General features: G+C 41.8%; 1 protein-coding gene across 1 annotated transcript in view; it reads left to right on the forward strand.

The window, feature by feature from the left end:
- The first annotated feature begins 19118 nt into the window (after positions 1-19118).
- Positions 19119-22629, forward strand: part of SLC35F1 (solute carrier family 35 member F1) — a 410105-nt gene continuing 406594 nt past the window's right edge. Inside the window, exon 1 of the mRNA XM_086707681.1 lies at positions 19119-19823. Within this exon, the coding sequence (XP_086563807.1) occupies positions 19639-19823 (185 nt within the window). The 5' untranslated portion in view covers positions 19119-19638. The remainder of the gene's footprint in view (positions 19824-22629) is intronic.

A 22629-nucleotide genomic window follows, 5' to 3' on the forward strand; every position in this document is an offset into this window, starting at 1 on the left:
AGTGCTGTGATTTTATGAAGGCATCTAACTGGGCTACAGGGTCAGGGAAGGCTTCCTGGAGGAAGTGACTCCTGAGGTAGTTTTTAAACAGTAAGTAGGCATCAGCTGGACCAGGAAAGAAAAGAATATTCAGAGTGGCATATGGGAAGGCCCATAGGCATGAAACAACTCCTCACAGTAGGGAACTGAGCATTCTTTGTGGCTGTGCAGAGGGTACTTACACTGGGGAAAGGAAGGAAATGAGGCCTAAAAGGGGTTGACAAATGGCCAGAATATGAATGGGTCTTCCATTAAGCTAATGGATTTGATTTTTGTCCTGATTGCCAGTGGAGCCATCGATGAGTTCATAGCAGGGAAGTGACAAGTTAGGTTCGTGTTTTGGGCAGGGGACTCTGGCAGCTTGGTAAGGGGTGCACTGGAGCAGGGCCAGAATGGGATAGAAACCCAATCAAAGACCACTGTAATGACCATACTGTGATGTAAAAGAGCCTGGGCAAGGCTTAAGGATATGATGGAACCGGGAAGGGCAGGAGGGGATTTTAGGAGATAGCACTGTTGGGGCACCTGGGTGGCTCAGTTGGTTAAGCGCCTGACTTCAGCTCAGGTCAGGATCTCATGGTTTGTGAGTTGGAGCCCTGTGTCAGGCTCTGTGCTGACAGCTCAGAGCTTGGAGCCTGCTTCGGATTCTGTGTCTCATTCTCTCTCTGCCCCTCCCCGACTTGTGCTCTGCCTCTCTCTGTCTCTCAAAAATAAATTCATGTAAAAAAAAAAAAAAAGGAGATAGCACTGCAAGAATGGGTGACCACAGGGTGAGTGAGAAGTGCTGTGTGGGCATCTCCCAGGCTTTGCTTGAGCACTTGGGTCACATATAATGTTATTCAAGGAGCCAGGTGTCTCAGTGGGAGGAAGTTGTGGGTGAAGTTTCCTAAGGTTCATTTTTAAAAGATAAGTAACATCCAGGGAGAGAGGGGTGTAGGAAAGTTTCCATGAAGAGAGTATTGTGCAAGAATCCCAGAAGTGAAAGAGGATGTGCGTTGGGTTCAGTTCAGAGGCTGTGGCTTCACCCCATTGAAGAGACAGGCTGTGTAGTTGGGAGGAGAGTGGGGGGTATGGAGTGAATGGATTCAGGAAGCATTCAGGTGCCTGAATGAGATGTTGAAGGTGGGAGAGAAATGGGGCCATTAAAATGGTTCCTGGACCCAATTTTAACATACGTGAGGAGGGGGGCTTCCCCATATACCACCAGGCAATTTCAGACAGCAGTAGGGTTCCCAACAATTCAGCTAAATTCTGATACTATCAACCTGGAGATAGCATCAGATTCCACAGGGTAAGAGTTCAGTCCTACAAGACCGCCCCCCACCACGACTGCCCCCCCCCACCCCTGCCCCCGGCAAAACGCACACAACTTCAACAGCCAGTCATAAATCACAGGCTATTACCGTGCCTCTGGCTGACAGACTACAGATTGGAGGTTACCACGACTCTCTCCTTGGACTTTAGATGCCAGTCACAAAGTCCAGATTGTTATTTGTACTTCTGACTGGCTATAAATCAGAGGTTCCCACAACCCTCTCTTTGTGTTCACTTAATTTGCTAGAGGAGCTCACAGAACTCAGAGAAACATTTTACTTACTAGATTACTGGTTTTTTATAAAAGGATATGATGTAGGAGCAACCAGATGGGAGAGATGCCTAGGGCAAAGTATAGGGAAAGTGCAGGAGCTTCCATGCCCTCCAGGTATACCACTCCCCATCACCTCCACTTATTCATCCACCCAGAAGCTCTCCAAACCCATTCTTTTGGGTTTTATGGGGACTTCATTACATGGGCATGATTGATCATTAGTGATCATTAATAATTGAACTCAATCTCCAGCCTCTATCCTCTCCCCAGAGGTCAGGGGGGTGGGGCTGAAAGTTCTAACCCTCTAATCACCAGGCTGTTTCTTCCGGGAACCAGCCTCCATCTTTAGGTATGGTTCAAAAGTCACCTCATCAATATAACAAAAGACATCTTTATTGCTATCATCTCTTAGGAAATTCCAAGGGGTTTAGGAGCTGGGAGCCAGGAACCATGGACAAGGATCAAATATATGAGAAATGGTTCTTACATCAACCTTAAAAGTAAAATGTTTTTACTAGCAAAACATGGGTTTATTAGGGAATAGCAGAGAATTGCCATTCGGGATATTCAAGCTATGGCAAAACCAAAACCATAAGCAAATCTGAAGAGAAGGTTAGTTTTAGGAGGAAACTGGGGAGGGTTGTTCCGAACAAAAGATCATTGAAGAAGAAGAGTCTGAGGTTGTGGCCGTTTCTTACTGGCTGCAAGTGGCGATCAGTGTGTTGTTGCTGGGACAAGGAGGGATCTTTTTTTTAGGAGCAGGAGATGATCTCTGTGTGAAAAGTGTCCTCCCAATGTCAAAGTAAAAATCATCTTCCTCCTCCTTACTGCTGGTTTTATAGGCTGAGATGAGTGGTATATGCATGAGAGCTCCCCTTCAAGGGCTTCTGGACTCTATTTTAAATGAGGTTGCCTTTATTCATTTTCACACTTATAAATCACAATATCACAGCCATTCATTGGATTACCAACGAAGTCACTGCAGGAGAAAAACACTGGGTTCAGTTTTAGCGTTTGGGGTTTGAGATGTTTGTGGGATTGTAGATGATAATGTAAGCCATAGAAATAGATGAGATTTCCCATGGAGAAGTTGTGAAGCAAAAGAGAAGCATTTGGGACAGAACCTCAAGGATCACAACTAAGGGACACACAGAGAAAAAGGTCGTTGCAAAAGAAGTAGAGAAGGAACAGTTAGAGCAAAAAACCCAAGAGTACAAAAACCAAAGGAAGAAATTTTCAAGACAGTCATCTGTGTTATGTTTTATACATTACAAAAGAGTCAACAAAGACTGAGAAGTGTTTGTAGGATTTAGCAACTAGGAAGCTATTCCAAAGCTATTGCTTTGGAAAAAGCAATTTCTATGGAGTGGTGAGTGGGAGCAGGTGTGGGCAGAAACCTGGCTGCATAAGATTGATGAGTGGGTGGAGGTTAGGAGGAGACAGCAAGTGTAGACAACGTTGTCAGAAGCTTCACTGTAAAGGAGAGAAAATGACTTTAACTAGAAGCATTGATTCCTCTGCCATAAAGTCAGAGGTAGCATTGTTTTTATTTTTTTTCTTTTTTCAGAAGAGAAAGATTTGAACATGCCTAAATGCTTATAAGGAGACAGTAGAGGGGAGAAGATAAAATACAGGAGAGGCAGTGGTACTTCCTTGATCAAGTTCCTGAAAAAGCAAGAGGCCACAGGACTCAGCACATAGGTGAAGAAAGTAGGCATAGGAAGGGTGAGGGATACCTCATTCATTATGAAAGGCGAGAAGGAACAAAAGAGATAAATTTGTAATTTGGTTGTGGGAAACTGAGGACGTTCTTCTCAGTGGCTTCTGTTTTCTCTGTGAAGTAAGCAGGTAACTGATGAGCATGAGAGTAAGTAGAGATGGTAGAAGTGATGGTAAGAAAATAAGATGGTTTGATATATATATTTCAGAAGGCACTCAGCTTTTTGTGAAGATAAGGACGATGGGAGTGAAGGAAGAGTTGAAGAAAAGATCCTTGAAACTAAGGAACAAAGCTATCAAGGCATTGGGTGGTTCCTTTATTTGAATATTTAAATGAAAGTGGTCATAGGAATAGGTAGAATGAGAAACAGTGAGTTAGACACTAATATGATCAATTAATGAGGGGGTTGGCAGCAGATCAGTAGATGACAGTAATAAGAGGGGATAGCAAGTTGTCAAATGTGATGTCCTGAGTCCTTTTTTTTAGATGTCCTAAAAAAAATACGAATTTTTTTAGAAGTGGAGGAGAAATGTTATGAAAGCAACAGGAAGCAAGAGGCTCCCTATCCTACTTTTGGGACCAAAGGTGAGCAGGATGTAAGAGAAAAAGCAGCATCCACTAAAAAAGGGCTGCAAGGGAAGAGGAATCATCAGGAGATATTCAGATTTCAACTAGAGCAAAACTGTGGAGATGATGAGGATGAAAAGAGTAATTTTCTTTTCTTTTTTTTTTTTTTTAATTTTTTTTTTCAACGTTTTTTATTTATTTTTGGGACAGAGAGAGACAGAGCATGAACGGGGGAGGGGCAGAGAGAGAGGGAGACACAGAATCGGAAACAGGCTCCAGGCTCTGAGCCATCGGCCCAGAGCCCGACGTGGGGCTCGAACTCATGGACCGCGAGATCGTGACCTGGCTGAAGTCGGACGCTTAACCGACTGCGCCACCCAGGCGCCCCGAAAAGAGTAATTTTCAATAATATACCATGAGTTCTAGAAGGCAGAGAGAAAAAGTGAAGGGTTTGGGAAAGGTGGAAGATTATCTCAAATTAAAGGATATATGCATAGCTATCCTTATATCTGGGTGATGTTTGATGACTTAGGAAACTTGGGATTTTGAAGGTAACAAATAATCAGATGAGAAACATGATGGACTTAGTCTTGATGAGGTTGCCATATTCGATTAAAAACTATGGGGCCACTGAGGTCTTTTCTTTGTTTCCAGTTCATGGTTGCTTTGTTGCTAAGAGATAAGGCAAGGTATTTCTTTTAGGCAGCCATTGACATATAGAAATAAGTAAAATCATGGGCATGGTGAACTTATCTCAGGAGAATAGGGTATAAGGAAGGGGTCTAAAGACTGAGACTTGAGAAATTCTTACACTTGATGGCTGGGTATAGGAGAACAAGCTTATAGAGAAGACCAGGAGAAATCACAAGGTTAGAAGAAAACCAGGAGCATGTGGGTCATGATGGGATTCACTGGGAAAATATGTTTTACAAGGAAATAATTAGTTAATATTGTCAAAGGCTAAGGTGAGGAACAAAAGCTCCATTATAACAAGGAGATTGTTGGGGCACCTGGGTGGCTCAGTCGGTTAAGCGGCCGACTTCGGCTCAGGTGACGATCTCACACTCCGTGAGTTCGAGCCCCGCGTCGGGCTCTGTGCTGACCGCTCAGAGCCTGGAGCCTGTTTTGGATTCTGTGTCTCCATCTCTCTCTGACCCTCCCCTGTTCATGCTCTGTCTCTCTCTGTCTCAAAAATAAATAAACGTTAAAAAAAATTAAAAAAAAATAATAACAAGGAGATTGTTGATAATCTCAGTGGGATTTTTGTGTGAAGTTACTGCACAAAAGCCAGATTGACTAAAGAGTGAAGGAGAAATGAGAAAACTGGGCTAATGAATTAGTAAGTTCAACATTTTGGCTTTGAGGAGATTATGAGAAATGAGAGGGTGACTTAGGAGGTAGAGAAGGCATCTTTTTTTTTTTTTTTTTTTTTTAAGATAGGAGAGACTCGAGTATATTTGACTCTCTTTGGGACAAGGAAGAAGTTTTATGTATAGGAGGAGAGAGAAGAGAAAAGAGACAATATAAGTTTCCAAGAAACTGAGAAAGATGATATAATTGGGTTTTTTTTGAGAACACACTGAAAAAGTTTGGTTGGGAGGTCAAAGAGTAGAATAACAGAAGGAGCCTGGGAGTTAAAATTAGTAGTCTTTGTGGTTGACTCCTAAACAATCTTTAATTCCAGATGTTGAGTGTTAGCCAATCATGGTCATGTCACTCTTCTTGCCTCAAAAATCCAGGACTGGTATTTGACCGAATCATGGCCAATAAGAAAAATCTGCTCATGGGTTTCTGCAAAGGAAGACATGGCTCCTTTCTTCTTCTGAATGTTGGTGTATATGGATATCACACCCAGAAATGCAATATTCTGGCAGCCCCTGAGGGGAGCCAAGCTGAGGGCAGAACCAACGCATCGAGGCTTATAGAGAAAGATGGAAAGAATTTAGGTCTATGATGATATCTTTGAGACACTATTAACTAATTCTGGCTCCTGCCCAACCCCTTGACTTCTCTTTATATGAAGCAATTAAGTTTCCTATTGTGTGAACCAATTTGAGTCGAGGTTTTCAGCTCCTAGCAGTTGGATATGTTTTAACAAATGTGGTAGGATTAGTTGTTCTCAAGACTTAGTACTGATGCAAGTGTGCTGGCTGGCTTCTAAGGCTCGATAATATTCATATTTTGAGATCCTGTCAGAAATTGTGGCTTTTATATTGGTTTTAAATAGAACTTTGATGCTATTTATTGTTGTTATTTCTGAATTGTATAAGCCTCAGTGCTGAGTGACAGAAACATTATTTTAGGACTGAATCAATACACAAGTAGCTAAGGCTTACATGTTCTTATGACCTTGCAAAGTTCAGCTCTGAGTTTACCATGGAAAAAATTGGCTTTCAGTAAGGTTTTTGGCCTTTATGAAACTTATTAACAAACAGAGAATGTGTCACGTTCATGTCTGAGTCACAAAAGAAGAAACTGGCATTAGGTACAAAATTAGGAGCTCACTTGGGTTTCTAGGTAAACAAAAATATCACAACCATATTTTCATATGTTTTTCAGGAAGAATAAGTAAAAATGCTTTAAAAAATAGAATTTAGAAATAGAAGTGAAGTTGTTACTGGGATGGAGGTAGACTATTTGCCTTTTCAATATTTGACAATTCAATGTTGAAAGATAGCCTATATGAGACAACTTATTCCCATTGACTTTAAATAACCCATTGACTTACAGAACCTTATAGGAGAAAGGAAAACCTACTACATCCAGTTGAATGAATAAACTCAACCATGTTTAACTTCTGATTTGCAAAGTGAAAAAAAAATGTATTCACTATCTTCCTTCTCTCCCCATTTTGATGTCAAAATATGTTAACTAAAAACTGATGTCTCACTGTTTGTTCATATTCTACTGCTTTATGTCAACTTAAACGACGAGAAAGTGTTTGTTGAATTGTGGCTGAATTCATCTGTTGGGAAATTGAGGGTTTATCAATGAGGACATGATAGATCTCTCTAGAGAATGGAAGCACAACTAGCGAATTAACGAATCTGCCTGTAGATTTACTATGACAATTTATTTGTTAGTTTATGGTAAGAAATGATTGCAGCTCTTGTAGTGATCCCTAGTCTTCTGCCTTACTGGCAATCTGCTCAGGAAAGTGTCTTAACAACACCAAGAGCTCAATGGAGAAAAAATATGTCAGGGTTGCACTTCTATATTTTCCTTTCTTTTTAAAAGAAAAGAAGTATTTATTTTTTGTCAAATTTATACCTGCGTATGGTTGAAAGAGTTGAATCTATAAGGTTTGTTAAGTGAAACAGTAGTGCTCCTCCTCCCTCTCCACCATTTCCCCTTTCACCATAGGCAATCAGTTTCCACTCTCTTAGCTGATTCTTTTATGGATTCTCACAATGGAAGTTGTGGGTTTAGCTTTCTTTTTTTCTGGTCCCAAATATACATATATACCATTTTATTCTCTCATCAATCAAATATAGTTGTAAATTTATCTAGATCAAAATTCGGTGTATGCATTGTTATGGCTCAGCAAACACATTTCAGAACTTAGTTAGTAAACTATGATTACTTTTCATCTCCTGTCTGAACAACTGTTTTTTTTTTTTTTTTTTTTTTTTTTTTTTTTTTTTTTTTGCTGAAGTTAATATTGTCATTTTGTTAAACTTTCTTCGTACTTGTTAAATTCAATTACAGATTTTCTAGCAGTTGTCTAAATTTACTCTTGAGAGGGTAAGATGCATTATATTTGTTTGCTGCTTGTTTGTTTTATCTATTTCATCTTGAAGATACACTCTCCCAGAGTCTTTTGGTGTCTTCCAACATGGGCTATTTGTCCTCAATGACTTGTGCACACCTGTAGTTTTGAGATCACCCATCATTGTCACAGGTATTCCCTTTGCTTCTCTTCTGTGCTGGATCTCTTTGTTCCTATTTCTTCTTCTTCATTTAGACTCTAATTGTGGTGGAATACGTCAAGTAGCTTCCTGATAAAAGGTGCATGGGAGGTAAATATTCTGAGACCTTCTAAGTCTGAACATATCTTTACCTATACTCATAGGAGATTGACAATTTGGCTGGATATAAAATCCAAGAATGAAAATAATTTTCCTTCAGAATTCTTAAGACTGCTCCACTGGCTTCTAATTTCCATTGTTGCTATTAAGATGACTCAAACCATTCTGTTTTTTGTTTTTTGTTTTCCTTCTCTGGAAGCTTAAATTCTTTGGCCCCAAATTATTGGAGTTTCACAATAACGTACTTGGTGTAGTCTATTATGCTTAGTCTTTTTGGACTATTAACTCATGTTTTTCAGGTCTTGAGAAATCATTGCATTATTTCATTGAAATTTCCTCCCATTTCTCTGTCCCCTTATGAGGAACACGTATTTTTCAAATGCTGACTTCCTTAACTGACTTTCTGATTTTCTTACCATTTTTCTCTTTTTTCCACTATTTTTTTTTTATTTCTTGGTGAATTCATTAGATTTATCTTGCAAACCACCTATTGTGTTCTTCATTTCTCCTTCAAACATTTTAATTTCTGAAAAGTTTATTTTGTTCTCTGAATTTTACTTTTTTGTATGTGTGTCATTCTGATCCTATTTGAAGTCTTCAAAATCTTCTCTTACTTTCTGAGGATATAGGTGATGTTTTTCAACTTTATTAAAGGCATATTTTGCATATCATAAAATCCAACCATATCATGCCTACAACTCTATGATTTTTAGTAAATGTATCTAATTGTGCAACAATGATGATTGTTTTATTAAAATCAGTTTTATTATGCACTGTTTATTTACTATTTACTTGTTTTTTTTCAAATTTTAAATTATTCTTTTGCTTTTTTTTGTTATGTGTTTTGTTCAAGTCTAATATTTGAAAATGCTGACCCTTTGTTAACAAGAATCAATAGGAAATATAGGATCCCTCCCCTCTCCTGGCCTTCCTCCGGGAAGCCACCACCATTGCCTCATTGGCTGGATGCTGGAAGAGTCCTCCATGTGTGTGGACTCAGGATAACAGGGCAGTCTCCTTCTGTGGTTGCTGGGCTTGTGACCGCGGCAGTATCTTTTGACTTTCAGTGTCACTAAAGTGTTTTTAAACCATTTTGCATACATGGCTCAGTGCACGCTTCTCTTTGCTTTTACAGTTTTCCACTTGGTATGGTCGGTGTGTTAACAACTTCTTCCATGACTATGAGGTTTTTTTTCTTGCCATTTACAGTCTTTAAAGGTCTTGTGTACGGTCTGGAAGAGCTGCTGGCCCTCTAGGGAGACACCAGCACTGATTGCATAAGCCTGACTCAGCTTCTCCTCCTTCTCTGTCCATGCTTTGCTGGTAAGCTTACTAACATTGAGTGCAGCTAGTGGAGGTTGGGTTTCTGTTCAGTCATTATTTTGCCATCTTGGGAGAACAGCCTACTATTTGCTGTTAATCCTCGTTTCCACCTTTGTCCCAGGCAACCACTGATCTACTTTCTATATCCATAGATTTGCTTGTTCTGAACATTTCCTATAAGTGGAATCATTTATTATGTGGTCCTTTGTGTCTGCCTTCCTTCACTTAGCATAATGTGTTTGAGGCTCATCCATCTCCACATGTATCTGTAGTTTGTAACTTCTTACTGTTGAGTAATATTTTATTGTATGACTAGACCACATTGTTATCTATCCATTGACTAGTTGATTAACTTTTAGTCTCCCCCCCCCCCCCCAGTTTTTGGTTATTATCAATAAAGATTCTACAAACATCTATACACAAGTCTCTGTGTGGATATATGTGTTCATTTCTCTAGGGTAGATACCTAGAAGTGGGATTTCTGGGTCATAGGGTAACTTTATGTTTAACTTTTTAAGAAACTGCCAAACTGTTTTCCAAAGTGGTTCACCATTTTATATTCCCAGCAACAATGTATCAGTGTTCCTGTTGTATACAGTTTGTCAACTTAGCAACCATCTGCTTTTTTTATTATATAGTCTTGTGGGTGCGAAATGATATCACATTGTGGTTTTAATTTATATTCCCCTAATGACTAATGATATTAAGCATCTTTTTACATGCTCATTAGCCATTCATACATCTTCTTTGATGAAATGTTTATTCAAATCTTTTGCCTATTTTTGAATGGTTTGCTTGCTTCTTATTCAATTGTAAGAATTCTTTATATATTATGGATCCTACATATCTATATATCCTTCATCAGATATGTATTTTATAAATATTTTCCTCCTGATCTGTTGCTTGTATTTCCATTTCTTAATAATGTCTTTTCAAGCACACAGTTTTGAATTTTGATGAAGTTCATTTCAATTTTGTTTATGGACCTTGCTTCTAGTGTCGTATCAAAAAAATTTGCTTAATTCAAGGTCTCAAAGATTTTATGCTGTGTGTTCATATAAAAGTTCTATTGTTTTAGATCTTACATTTATGTATGTCATGCACTTTGAGTTAATTTTTGTGTATGGTGTGAGGCAAAAGTCTAAGTTCATCTTTTGCATATGGATATCCAACTGTCCCATACCATTTATAGAAAATACTTTTCTCAATGAGTTTTCTGGGAAAATCGCTCAAATGACCATAAATATAAGAATTTACTTCTGGGCTCTCAGTTCTGCTCCATTGATCTCTGTGTCTATCCTTAAGCCAGTATCATACTGTCTTGATAACTGCAGTTTGATAGTAAGTTTGAAAGTGGTAAGTAAAATTCCTCCAACTTTTTTCTTCAAAATTCTCTTGGCTATCCAAGGCATTTTCCATTTCCATATAAATTTGAAGATCACCTTGTCAATTTTTGTAAAAAAAAAAAAAAAAGGCTGGAATGATTTTTATAGGGATTATATTGAACTTGTAGATCAACTTGAGGAATATTGCCATCTAAACAATATTATATCCTCTGATTCGTGAACATGGGATGGCTTTCCATTTCAGTAGATCTTTTTCAATTTATTTCAGCAATCCTTTATCATTTTTCATGTATACATCTTGTACTACTCTTGTTATATTTATTCCCTAAGTACTTTATTCTTTTTGATACAATTATAAATGGAATTATTTCTTCATTTCATTTTCAGATTGTTCATGACTAGTGTGTAGAAATACATTTAATTTGTGTATATCAATTTGATATTTTGCAACCTTGCTATATTTGTGTGTTAGTTGAAATAATGGTTTTTTCTTTTCACTTTTTGTTTGGTAGATTCCTTAAGATATTATATAGGTAGGATCATGCATCTGTGAATAGAGATAGGTTTATTTTTTTCTTTCCTATCTGGATGCCTTTTATTTATTTTTCTTGCTGATTGAACTGGCTAGATAGGTTCTACTTCACTGAGTAGGAGTAGTGAGAACAGATATTTTTGGCTTATTCCCGAACTTGGGGGGCGTTCAGTCTTTAAATATTAAATATAGTTTTCACTATAGTTGTTTTTTAGATGTTCTTTCAGATTCAGGAAATTCCCTTCTATGACCAGGTGTTTGAAAGATTTTATCATGCACGAATAGTTGAATTTTGTCAAATGCTCATGAAATTTTGTTCTTTGTTTGATTAATGTGCTGTATGACATTAATTGATTTTTAGGTGTGAAATCAGCCTTGCAGTCCTAGGATAAATCCCACTTGGTCATGGTGTAAGATTGTTTTTATATATTGTTGGAGTTGGTTTGCTAATATTTTGTTAAGGATTTTTGCATCTATGTTTATGACCAATATTGGTCTGTTTTTATACATCTGTTTTTATACATCCCCCAAAGCCTAGAAGAGATTTTTACATTTTTAACTGGCTTAAAAACAAAACAAAAAAAAGGAATATTGCTTGATATGTGAAAATTATATCAAACTTACATTTCAGTGTTCATGTATATGTAAAGTTTTATTGAAACACAGCCATATTCATTCATTTATCTACTGTCAATGGCTGCATTCACATTGCAACAGCAGAGTAGTTGCAAAAGAGAATGAACGAATTGCCTACAAAGCCTATCGTATCTACTACTTAGTCTTTTAATCCCTGCTATAGATTATTAGTAACTTTTTTCTGCTTATTTTTATCTGTAGTAATTAAAAAAAATTTTTTTTTAACGTTTATTTATTTTTGAGACAGAGAGAGACAGAGCATGAACGGGGGAGGGTCGGAGAGAGGGGCAGACACAGAATCCAAAACAGGCTCCAGGCTCTGAGCCATCAGCCCAGAGCCTGACGCGGGGCTCGAACTCACGGACCGCGAGATCGTGACCTGAGCCGAAGTCAACCGCTTAACCGACTGAGCCACCCAGGTGCCCCAATCTGTAGTAATTTTTAATTACTTACTGGATGTTGTGAGTATAGGCAATAGAGATTTTGGATGATGGCATCTTTCTCGAAAGAACATTAAATTTTAATCTGGAAGGCAATCATCACCTCTGTCATGTTGAGGTTTGGTTTTAGCTCTCTTAGATAAGGTCTATCATTGTCCTTAGACTTCTAAGTTCTTACTAGAAGTTCTTACTACTGTGACATGGTCCTTATACTTAGGGTATGGCCATTTTTTTGAGTGGTGACCCAAAGTCTGGGAGCTCATCAGATACTGTCTATAATCACTGGGTCTAAATACCAACCTCTATCCTTTCCAACCTGTGCTGCCTCTGAAATCTCTGTGCAGCTCTCCACCTTTCTTTGCTGGGCCTCCCAAAGTCTTGCCTTGCATATGTAATTCTTAGGAGTTGGCTCTCAGTGCAATTTTCACACAGAGATTTTAGGCTCATTTTCCTAGGTCTCTCTTTTCTAGAATCCTCACCAAAAATTGCAGTGGTCTTTGCAGCTCTAAACTCTGGTATCTTGTCTCTTCTACCCTGTGAGACCATCACTCTCTGATTAGGCATTATTTTTCTGAATGGTGGTTGGAAAAGCTGAGATGAATATGCAGCTCATCTAATGTGCTAATGTGTTTCATTTCTTACGTGTTTCTTGTTTCTAAAGGATCATGGCCTTACGTTGGCTACTTAATATTTAATACAGCTTTTAGAATTGTTTATGGGGACCATTCTAATATTGCCCATCCCATCGTATCCAAGTCTGGATCAATTATTATTGTTTTTTTTAAATATAATTTATTGTCAAATTGGCTAACATACAGTGTGTAAAGTATGCTCTTGGTTTCTGGGGTAGATTCTGGTGGTTCATCACCTACATGCAACACCTGGTGCTCATCCCAACAAGTGTCCTCCTCATTGCCCATCACCCATTTTCCCCTCTCCCCTATTCCTCCCATCAACCCTCAGATTGTTCTCTGTATTTAAGAGTCTCTTATGTTTTGCCTCCCTCCCTCTCTGTTTGTAACTATTTTTCCCCCTTTCCTTCCCCCATGGTCTTTTATTAAGTTTCTCAAGATGCACATATGAGTGAAAACCTATGATATCTGTCTCTGACTGACTTATTTCATTTACCATAATACCCTCCAGTTCCATCCACGTTGCTACAATTGACAGGATTTCATTCCTTCTCATTGCCAAATAGTATTCCATTGTATATATAAACCACATCTTCTTTATCCATTCATCAGTTCATGGGCATTTAGGCTCTTTCCATAATTTGGCTATTGTTGAAAGCACTGCAATAAACATTGGGGTACATGGGACCTTATGAATCAGTACTCTTGTATCCTTTGGACAAATTCCTAGTAGTGCTATTGCTGGGTCGTAGGATAGTTTTATTTTTAATTTTTTGAGGAACCTCCACACTGCTTTCCAGAGTGGCTGCACCAATTTGCATTTCCACCAACAGTGCAAAAGGGTTCCCTTTTGTCTACATCCTCACCAACACCTGTTTTTCCTGAGTTGTTAATTTTAGCCACTCTGACCAGTGTGAGGTGGTATCTCAGTGTGGTTTTGATTTGTATTTCTCTGATGATGAGTGATGTTGAGCATCTTTTCATGTGTCTGTTGGCCATCTGGATGTCTTCAAAAAACCATAGAGGAGAAAGCAGGCAACAACCTCTTTGACCTCAGCTGCAGCAATTTCTTGCTTGACACATCTCCAAAAGCAAGGGAATTAAAAGCAAAAATGAACTATTGGGACCTCATCAAGATACAAAGCTTCTGCACAGCAAAAGAAATAATCAACAAAACTAAAAGGCAACTGATGGGATGGGAAAAGATATTTGCAAATGACATATCAGATAAAGGGTTAGTATCCAAAATCTATAAAGAACGCACCAAACTCAATACCCAAAAAAACAAATAATCCAATGAAGAAATGAGCAGACCAATGATTTTTTAAAAATACCTTTTATGCCAGATTCTTTATATACATTATTGCTAGTCTGTGTGTGTCCTGTAAAGTAGACATTATTATCCCCATTTTCATTGATTAGGAAACTGATGCTCAGAATATTTTAACAATTGACTAAAACTAACCCAGTCAATAGAGCTGGATTTAGAACTGAGATTTCTTTGACTCCATTTTCTATTATAACATAGTCTCTCCCCACCTAGTCACTGACAAGTCAGTATATAAATTCCACATGAGAGTCACTACAATTTTACCAAAACTTTTGCATTAATACTTTTGTGAATTAAAATGTCTAGAGGGGAGAAGGTATTGATGTCATTAGTAAAAAATTATAAATGAGGTTTATATGAGGATTTTGCTGCCCTATTCAGAGACAATTGATATCTGTATTGAAAATAATAAGTGTTTCTGGGGTATTGCTATGAAATGAATGTTTGTGCCCCCCTCCCCTCCACCACCAGTTTATATGTTGAAACCCTAATCACCAATGTCATAGTATTTGGAGTTGGGTCTTTGGGAATTAATTAGGCAATGAGGGTAAAGCCTTCATGAATCGTATTAGTACCCTTATAAGAAGAGACAAGAGAGAAATGACCTTTCTCCACCATGTGAGGATGGCCATTTGCACACCAGGAAGAAGGTTCTCATCAGACACTGGGTCTACTGGTGTCTTGATCTTGGACTTCCTAGCCTCCAGAACAGAGAAATAAATGTTTGCTGTTTAAGTCTGTGGCATTTTATTACAGCAACCTAAACAGACTAAGACAGAAATCATTCACGTGTTTTTTGGCTAATATCTTGAGATATTAAAATAATCATGAGGAAATTGGAACTCCTAAATTAGTGCCCTTACTGAATATGGCAAGTTTTCTGTGGTCAGGGACTCATCATGTCACCACGTCAGAGATACACCATATGATGCTTTTGGAAATAGAACACTTGGCAGACATTAGACATTTTTAACCTGTCATAATGTAGTCTGACCCTGGAAAACTAGCACACTTATTCACAACCAGTAACACTAATCTCCTTCTCCAGTGCTTCATGTCTCTTATCAGGAAAGGTCAATTATAAGCCTATGAATAGTTTTTAGAGATTCCCCCAAAGAAATACGTTTCCAAAGCACAAAAGAAAAAAATTAGCTAAATAAACAGAAGAGGCATGTAAAATGTGTGAACAGTCTTTGAAACCTGTTGTCTACTGCCCGTCTCCCTGCCCTGTGCATATTTTTCCTATCCACTAATACCATCTACAGACTGTCTTTAAATGATGAGGAGGCTCACTGAAGTTCTGCCAATGTGATCTCCCAATTATTTTTATCCATTGCCCGGATATACATTTAAAGACCTACCCATCCTACTACCTTCCCATCTCTGTAAGTTTCCCACCAGCTTTGCTTTCTTCTCTCCTCTGTGAATTGAATTACATGAATCAAAACTCTGAAGTTCTATCATTCTAGGTGCCATGTGTTTAGTAGTGTGTGTTGACAAGATTCAACGAGACTTAGGAGAGAAAGAAAAAGAGTAAGAGAATGGCACAGGGAGAGCAGGCGGGCCACTGGGCGTTTGGAGTAGCACCAGCAATTCCAGGCAACTGGTCAGCAATTTGGACAGGATCATCAGTCACTTCTGGAGCATGACTGTGAAGCTTTTATCCAAGTACAACACACAGGTGCAGTCTGTGCTAAACGATGAGTCAAAATGCCTGGTGACTCTAAGGGCTGAAACACAGGCCAAATGCTACTCTTTTCCCATCCCATATGAGTGGAAATGCCTTCAAAATAAGCACCATTAAAAACAAAAAAAGGGTGTAGCTGAGAGTCAACTTCTGCTTCCTAAAGGAATTCAACAGAGCTAGCACTGGGTCAAGTGAAAATCAGATGATGTAATAGTAAGAGCAGAATGGAAACTTTGCAATAGTATGGCACCACTAACCATACCTAGTCAAAGAGAGGTAAACTGAGCAGTAACTGTGGTCCTGGAATCACGTGCCACAACTAAAAAACTATATACTGGTCCACAACCCATTGCCTTCATCCCTTTTGCCTTTGTTCAGAGCTCATGCAGGATGGATTTTTTTTTTAAATGTTTATTTATTTTTATTTTGAGGGAGAGGGACAGACAGAGAGAGTGCCAGCAGGAAGGGGCAGAGAGAAAGGAAGAGCAAGAATCCCACATAGGCTCCTCGCTGTCAACGCAGAACCCAACGTGGGGCTTGATTCCATGAACCATGAGACCTGAGCTGAAATCAAGAGTCAGACATTCAACCTACTGAGCCACCCAGGGGCCCCTGGAGGATAGATCTGAAGGCCAAGGAGGCAGCAGAGAAACGGGAAATAGGCCTTCCCCTCATCTCTTTTGTTTCAAATCCATGTGGGACTCACCACTATGACATGTGCCCTTTTAAAACCTGTTTCTTTATCTCTCAAATACTATTTAGCTACTTTAAAAAAAATTTTTTTTAACGTTTTATTTATTTTTGAGACAGGGAGAGACAGAGCATGAACAGGGGAGGGTCAGAGAGAGGGAGACACAGAATCTGAAACAGGCTCCCAGCTCTGAGCTGTCAGCACAGAGCCCGACGCGGGGCTCGAACTCACAGACCGCGAGATCATGACCTGAGCCGAAGTCGGCCGCTTAACCGACTGAGCCACCCAGGCGCCCCTATTTAGCTACTTTTTAGGAGACGACGCTGAAGCACAGAATTGGAGGTAAGAACGGATCTGATGCTGTATCCCCTTTACAATAAGGAAGAATGAAAGACCTGTTTTGGGTCTTAATAGTAGGGTTGAAATTTTACATCTCTCATCTTGTTCTTTTCCCACCCTGGCTTTCTCCCTTCCTGACTCAGTGGAGATTTAGATAACTTGGGTTCAGCAGTCCCTCTGGAGAAATGAGCAGACACAAATGCAGACACTGAAGTGTAGGCATAGCACTGAGTTGGGAGGTGCCAAAAACATTCAAAAGTGAATGTGAAGGAAGCCAAGTGTGAAGGAAGAGGGCACTGAAGCAACCAGTCATTCAAGGCAGACATCTGAAATGATCACAAATGTTGTTTTAATAGAGATTCTTACCGTGATTTGCTTCCAGGGTGAGCTGAAGTGAGATATGGTCCTACATTTGGTGGGTCCTCCAAGGGCAAACTCATTGTGAACTATTAGAATGTTAATGCCTGTGAGGTTACAAGCTTTGGTTCTGTTGGTAACATTTCTTCAGAGTGTCTTGTCCAAATCTGAGGTGGAAAAATCTGAGAGTCAAAAGTTGTTGAGGAAGAACAGGACAGTGTGTTAATTATAAAAAGAAAAAATGCTCTGATCTGGGTTAATTTTTATATTAAAAAGACCTCAGGGATATTTCAGATAGTAACCTGGTTTTACATAAATTGAAATATAAAGAGTTTTTTGAATAGATATTTCCTCAAAGTTTTGATTATTAAAAAAAAGGGCTCCCAATATTGTTAAAGGGATGGCAATGTAAAAAAAAATGTTTATTTATTTTTATTTTGAGAGAGGGAGAGAAAGAGAGAGAGAGAGCACCAGCAGGAGAGGGGCAGAGATAGAGGGAGAGAATCTCAAGCAGGCTCCACCCTCCACTGAAGAACCCCTGGCAGGGCTCGAGGCCACCAAATGGGAGACTATGACCTGAGCAGAAACCAAGAGTAGGAAGCTCAACCAACTGAGCCACCCAGGCATCCCAAAGGGATGCCAACTGCTTAACCAAATAATGAATCTCATCTTTTCATCCTCCCCTCTCCTTTTTGTTAATCAGACACGGTCAATTCCTTTCTCGAATGTTTTTTCCTTAGTTCAATTCTCTGTGGCAAATCACCAGTATTTTTTATTTGTGCGTTTGGATTTGGTAGTGGTATTAGCATGCCTTTCTGCAAACATCCTTACCTTTCAAAGATGTTCAGGGCAAATAAGTCCACATGCTGCACTAAAATGGAAAAAATTCAAAAATTCCTATCATTGTTCACAGCAGGATCCTTATCCAGGCAATGTAGATAAAGGAAAATGGGAAAAATACAACTCTCTTAAGAGAGTCAGTTATTAACTGGAATCTGGAGCAATTGGTATAAGAGATGCCTGAGGCAGGAAATCAGTTTCCTTTGGGAGAAATACGGTCTTGTTTAGGGCTAAGGTTTCTGGGTCAGATTCTCAGGGGTTTTCCTTTTTGGGAGTGGAGATCCTCTGGTCAGAGCCCCAGTGAAGAATCCACCAGGGCCCCCTGCTGGGTGGTTTGCCTCATTTAACTCTTACACCTCGGGGAGAAAGATACGCTTAGCCTCGTTGCACAAAGGAGAATGTGTCTCAGAATGTAAGTACACAAATTGCACAGGGAATCTCTGCTAACAAGTTTTAGAGGCACAATTGGAACTGGAATCTGCCCACGTTCCCTTCGCAGCGCTACAAAACGGAGACGTTGAGTTGGTCTGACAAGCTTTTTCCAGTTCCCAGAATGAATTCTTTGTGCGAAGTTGTGTCTCCTCCAATTTCCTCCAGGCCCATTATGGTGAGTGTTGGTGTAATCGTTAGGATACTTGAGTTTTGGTGTTTATTTCGGGGCCAGCACCTTGTCTTCGGGTCCTGGCGCTGTCCCGGAAGGGTGGTACTAAGATTCTGCGGTGTCGCGGCAGGAGGCGGGAGATCCCGCCAAGTGAAGAAGGAAGATCTATCCCCAGCCTCACGCGAACAATAAATTAAATAAATAAATAAATAAATAAATAAATAAATAAATAAATAAATAAATAAAACAAAAGAAAACAATCATCGCAACCCGGAGCGCGGGGCTCGGGTGGACCCGGGTGAGGAGGGTCGGGGCAATGAGGCGCCTCCCGAGCGCCCTCTGGCGAAGATGGAGCGCGCGTGTCCCCGCCCCGGCCCCCCTTCGCCGCCGCAGCCGCCACCGCCGCCGCGGCGCCCCCGCCCGGCTCTCCGGGTTCACTCTCGGTCTTTCACTCCGTGAGACACAGACGGCAGCTTTCCGAGCGAGCGGGGGACAGGCTGAGGCGGCGCTAGCACTACTGCTGCCGCTCGCCCAGAGACGACCAGGGAGCCGGGAGAGAAGGCGAAGCCCGGACCCCCATCCCCTCTCTCCGTGGAGGTCTCCTGAGCCGACGGGCAGCTCGGCGGCGGCGCGCGACTCCCTTCCCGGCCACTTCGCGGGGCGTGCCAGGACTTGGGGACGCGGCTCGGGAAGAGCCGGGCCGGGAGGCGGCGGCGGCGGCGGCGGAGGGGGCGCGCACCGGGACTGGAGAGGAGTGAGTGGCGGGCTGGGCGGCGGCGGCCGTAGCCGCGGGTGCCTCCCCGCTTCGCCGCTTCGCAGGCAGCGCCGCCTCCCCGGGCCGCGGCCGCCCGGCCAGGTCCTCTGCGCGTTCCCGGGCCCGGAGCCGGCGCACGATGCGCCCGGCTGCGTTCTGATCGCCGCCGCGCCGCCGCCTCTGCCACGATGATCCCCCCCGAGCCGCCGCAGCAGCAGCTGCAGCCGCCGCCCCCAGCCCCGCCGAACCATGTGGTGACCACCATCGAGAACCTGCCGGCCGAGGGCAGCGGCGGCGGCGGCGGTGGCGGCGGCAGCCTGTCCGCCTCCTCCCGGGCTGGCGTGCGCCAGAGGATCCGCAAAGTGCTGAACAGGTGAGCCGCGGCGGGGGCGCGGGGCGAGGGCTGCGGGAGCCCGGCCCCGGATCTCCCCCGGACCCCCGGCGGCCCCTTGGGACTGAGTCGCGGCCGAGGGAGGCTGAGGAGAGCTGGCGACGACGCGCCCCGCTTCTGCGGGGAGGCCGTGGCAGCTTTGTCCCAGAGCCGGGAGCCCCGGGGCGCCCGGGCTGCCGGCTGGTCCGAGGCGGGAGTTCGGGGAGAGGCGGGGTTTGCTGCTTGGCTGCTGTGTGTCTGCGCTCACACCCTCGCACACGCGTGTCGCTCACTCCTCTTGCTCACTGAACCCCAGCTTTGCACCCAGGGGACAAGAGGGAACCGAGGGTGGCCCGGACGGAGGCGGGAAGGCGCGGGGCTGCGGGGAAGGCGAGGAAGTCGTCGGCCTCGCGCTGTCGCCCGCCGCGGCAGGACGTCTCCGACCTCCACGGGGCGGGAAGGGGGGAGGGGGGAGGGGTTCGCGGCAACAGCCGGGGCGGGCAGGCGGGGGATCCACTTCTCCGGTTGCCGCTCCGACTCCTCCAAGCTGGGACCAGGGAACCCGAGGCTAGAGGCCTGGATCAGACCCACGCAAAGTGCAAAAATGTTGCGAGAAGGGTGGGAGCTGGAGGAGCCGGGTTATTCTAAAGCGGGCGAAAGCCAGAGGAGGCGAGCGCCTATCGCCGGCGCCTCCAGTGCTGGAATCTGCGCAGTGGAGGGATCAAGGACGAGGCGTTTTAGGTTGAGAACCGCGTTGACGTGAAGATGGGGCCCCTGGCGTCCTGACTCAACTGTGATGTGAAGGGGACTTTTTCTACTTAAGTAACTTGAAATGGTTGAAGAACTGACACTTAAAAAAATCAGAGAATTTGTTTTGTGTGTTTTTATTTGAGTGCGTGTGTGCTTTTTTGAGGCATCTGCATGGGTAACTCTTAAGGTCGCGCTGTTCATACAGGTTTGCGTGTGGCACTGTTTCGGGTAGCCGAGACTCCCCATAGAGCCATGGGGAGTTCCCGTAGACCTTTATGGGGCTTAAAGCTCTAGTGGGGGCACCAAATATGTACAGAAATCAAAGCTTGAAAGCTCTCCTTATTTTAGGAGTAAGGTTTAATTCAGGTGTAACAAGTCCCAAACCATTTGAGTCCCTTGTGAACGGGGTATATATTGGCTTACTTGTGGGCACTTCAGTATGTTTCCATTTATTAGCAAACAAGAAGAAATTCACTCTGAAGTGAGACAAGAGTTGGTAATAGAAAGTCCGCCTTTACTTTCCTTCGAGTTGTAGCTTAGGATAACACCTTCCAAAATATCACATTCAAAAGACAGTGAATAGAATAAAGCAAGAAGATGCTGGCTGAGTACATATTATGTAGGTTTCCTATTCTTCATGAATACCTGTGGGGTTTTTTTTTTTTTTTTTTGCATTGTAAATGCCCAGGCATTGGATCTTTTTAAGCGGAATCTATTAAATATTAATACCCCTCATCACTCTGGCAAAAGCTGATGCAATCATTCATTTATCTTTGCTTGATTATAAGTTATTATTGATTCCGTGCAAGTTATTTCTTGATATTCAATGACCGTTAGAGTCCAGAATAAAAAGATCACTGAGGAGACTTGGTTGTCACCATTTCGCAGCCAGTAACCAGCCACGTGGCTCGGGGGCAGAGCTGCGCATCTCCCTGGGTCTCAGTTTCTGCATGTGTAAAATGTATTTTATAATACGTGTCTTACCTCCCTTGTCTTGAGATAATACCGAAGAGAAAACACTTGCGCGAGTTTAAAGCTCTACACGAATTCATTTTGTGGTCTGAGGTGGGTCAGTGGGAGCATCACAAGCGAATAAAGTGAAGTCGTATACCATGAGTAGAACTATGTGTTTTACTAAGCTGTCGGTGATCTGTATGACATGAGTTGAACGATTCCTGATTTATAGAGGAAGAATTTAGACTGGAAGGTGGGGTCAATGATATATCATTGCAGGTACATCTGTGAATGGGACTCCAGGGTTATAGCCTTTCCGCTTCAACTCAAACATTTAATTGTCTTTCAGAATTCTTCAGAATTTCCAACATCATATTTTGCATTGAGCTCATGGTCTTTCCTTATCCGTAAAGAGACAAGAAGAAAATATTTCTTTTGAGAAGGAGCATCTGGTATGGAGACTGAAAAAAAATCAGATTAAATGTAAAAATCTTGGTGGAATAATTTCATTAGCATGCTGATGAGCTTGGCTTCTGTACCATGATTATGTCAACAGGAGACAGCATTGGTAGTGGCTGAGTGACTGGGCTCTAAGAGTAACAATGTGGGAGGAAAGTGGAATTTTAAAGATCTTATGCCAGCACTCAGGTGTGGCTCCCCTTTGGTTTGAACCCTCCAAGTATGTTGAATCAGTCAGTAATGGCTATCAGACTGGCCCACTGGGACCGTATCACAAGCATCTTTGTTCATTTTCTCAAAACTTAAAATCATTTTTCCCCTTCTTTTTCTTCTCCTTCTTTTGCTCTTCCTTTTTCCTTGATACTTCTGTATCCTTCACCTCTATTGCCCTGTCAACTTACTGTCCTCTGGGTTTCAGTTGCTTTTTTTTTTTTCATTTACTTCTGGCACGCAGCAACTTAGCTGCTAGCAGAAAGTGAGGTTGCAAATCTGGATGTTTGGAGCCAATATAAAAAAAATATCCCTTCAACTTTTGGCATGCAGATATATGGTTGGCAGCATCCTATTGCTGTGAGCTGGCCAGGAGTCTCTTCAGTGACAGAATGGGACATTGCACCACTGTTAACTTAGCCCTTAGCCTCCGATT

The sequence above is a fragment of the Puma concolor genome, chromosome B2 (genome assembly GCF_028749965.1).
Source record: "Puma concolor isolate L17-30 chromosome B2, mPumCon1.1.hap2, whole genome shotgun sequence".
Classification (NCBI taxonomy): domain Eukaryota; kingdom Metazoa; phylum Chordata; class Mammalia; order Carnivora; family Felidae; genus Puma; species Puma concolor.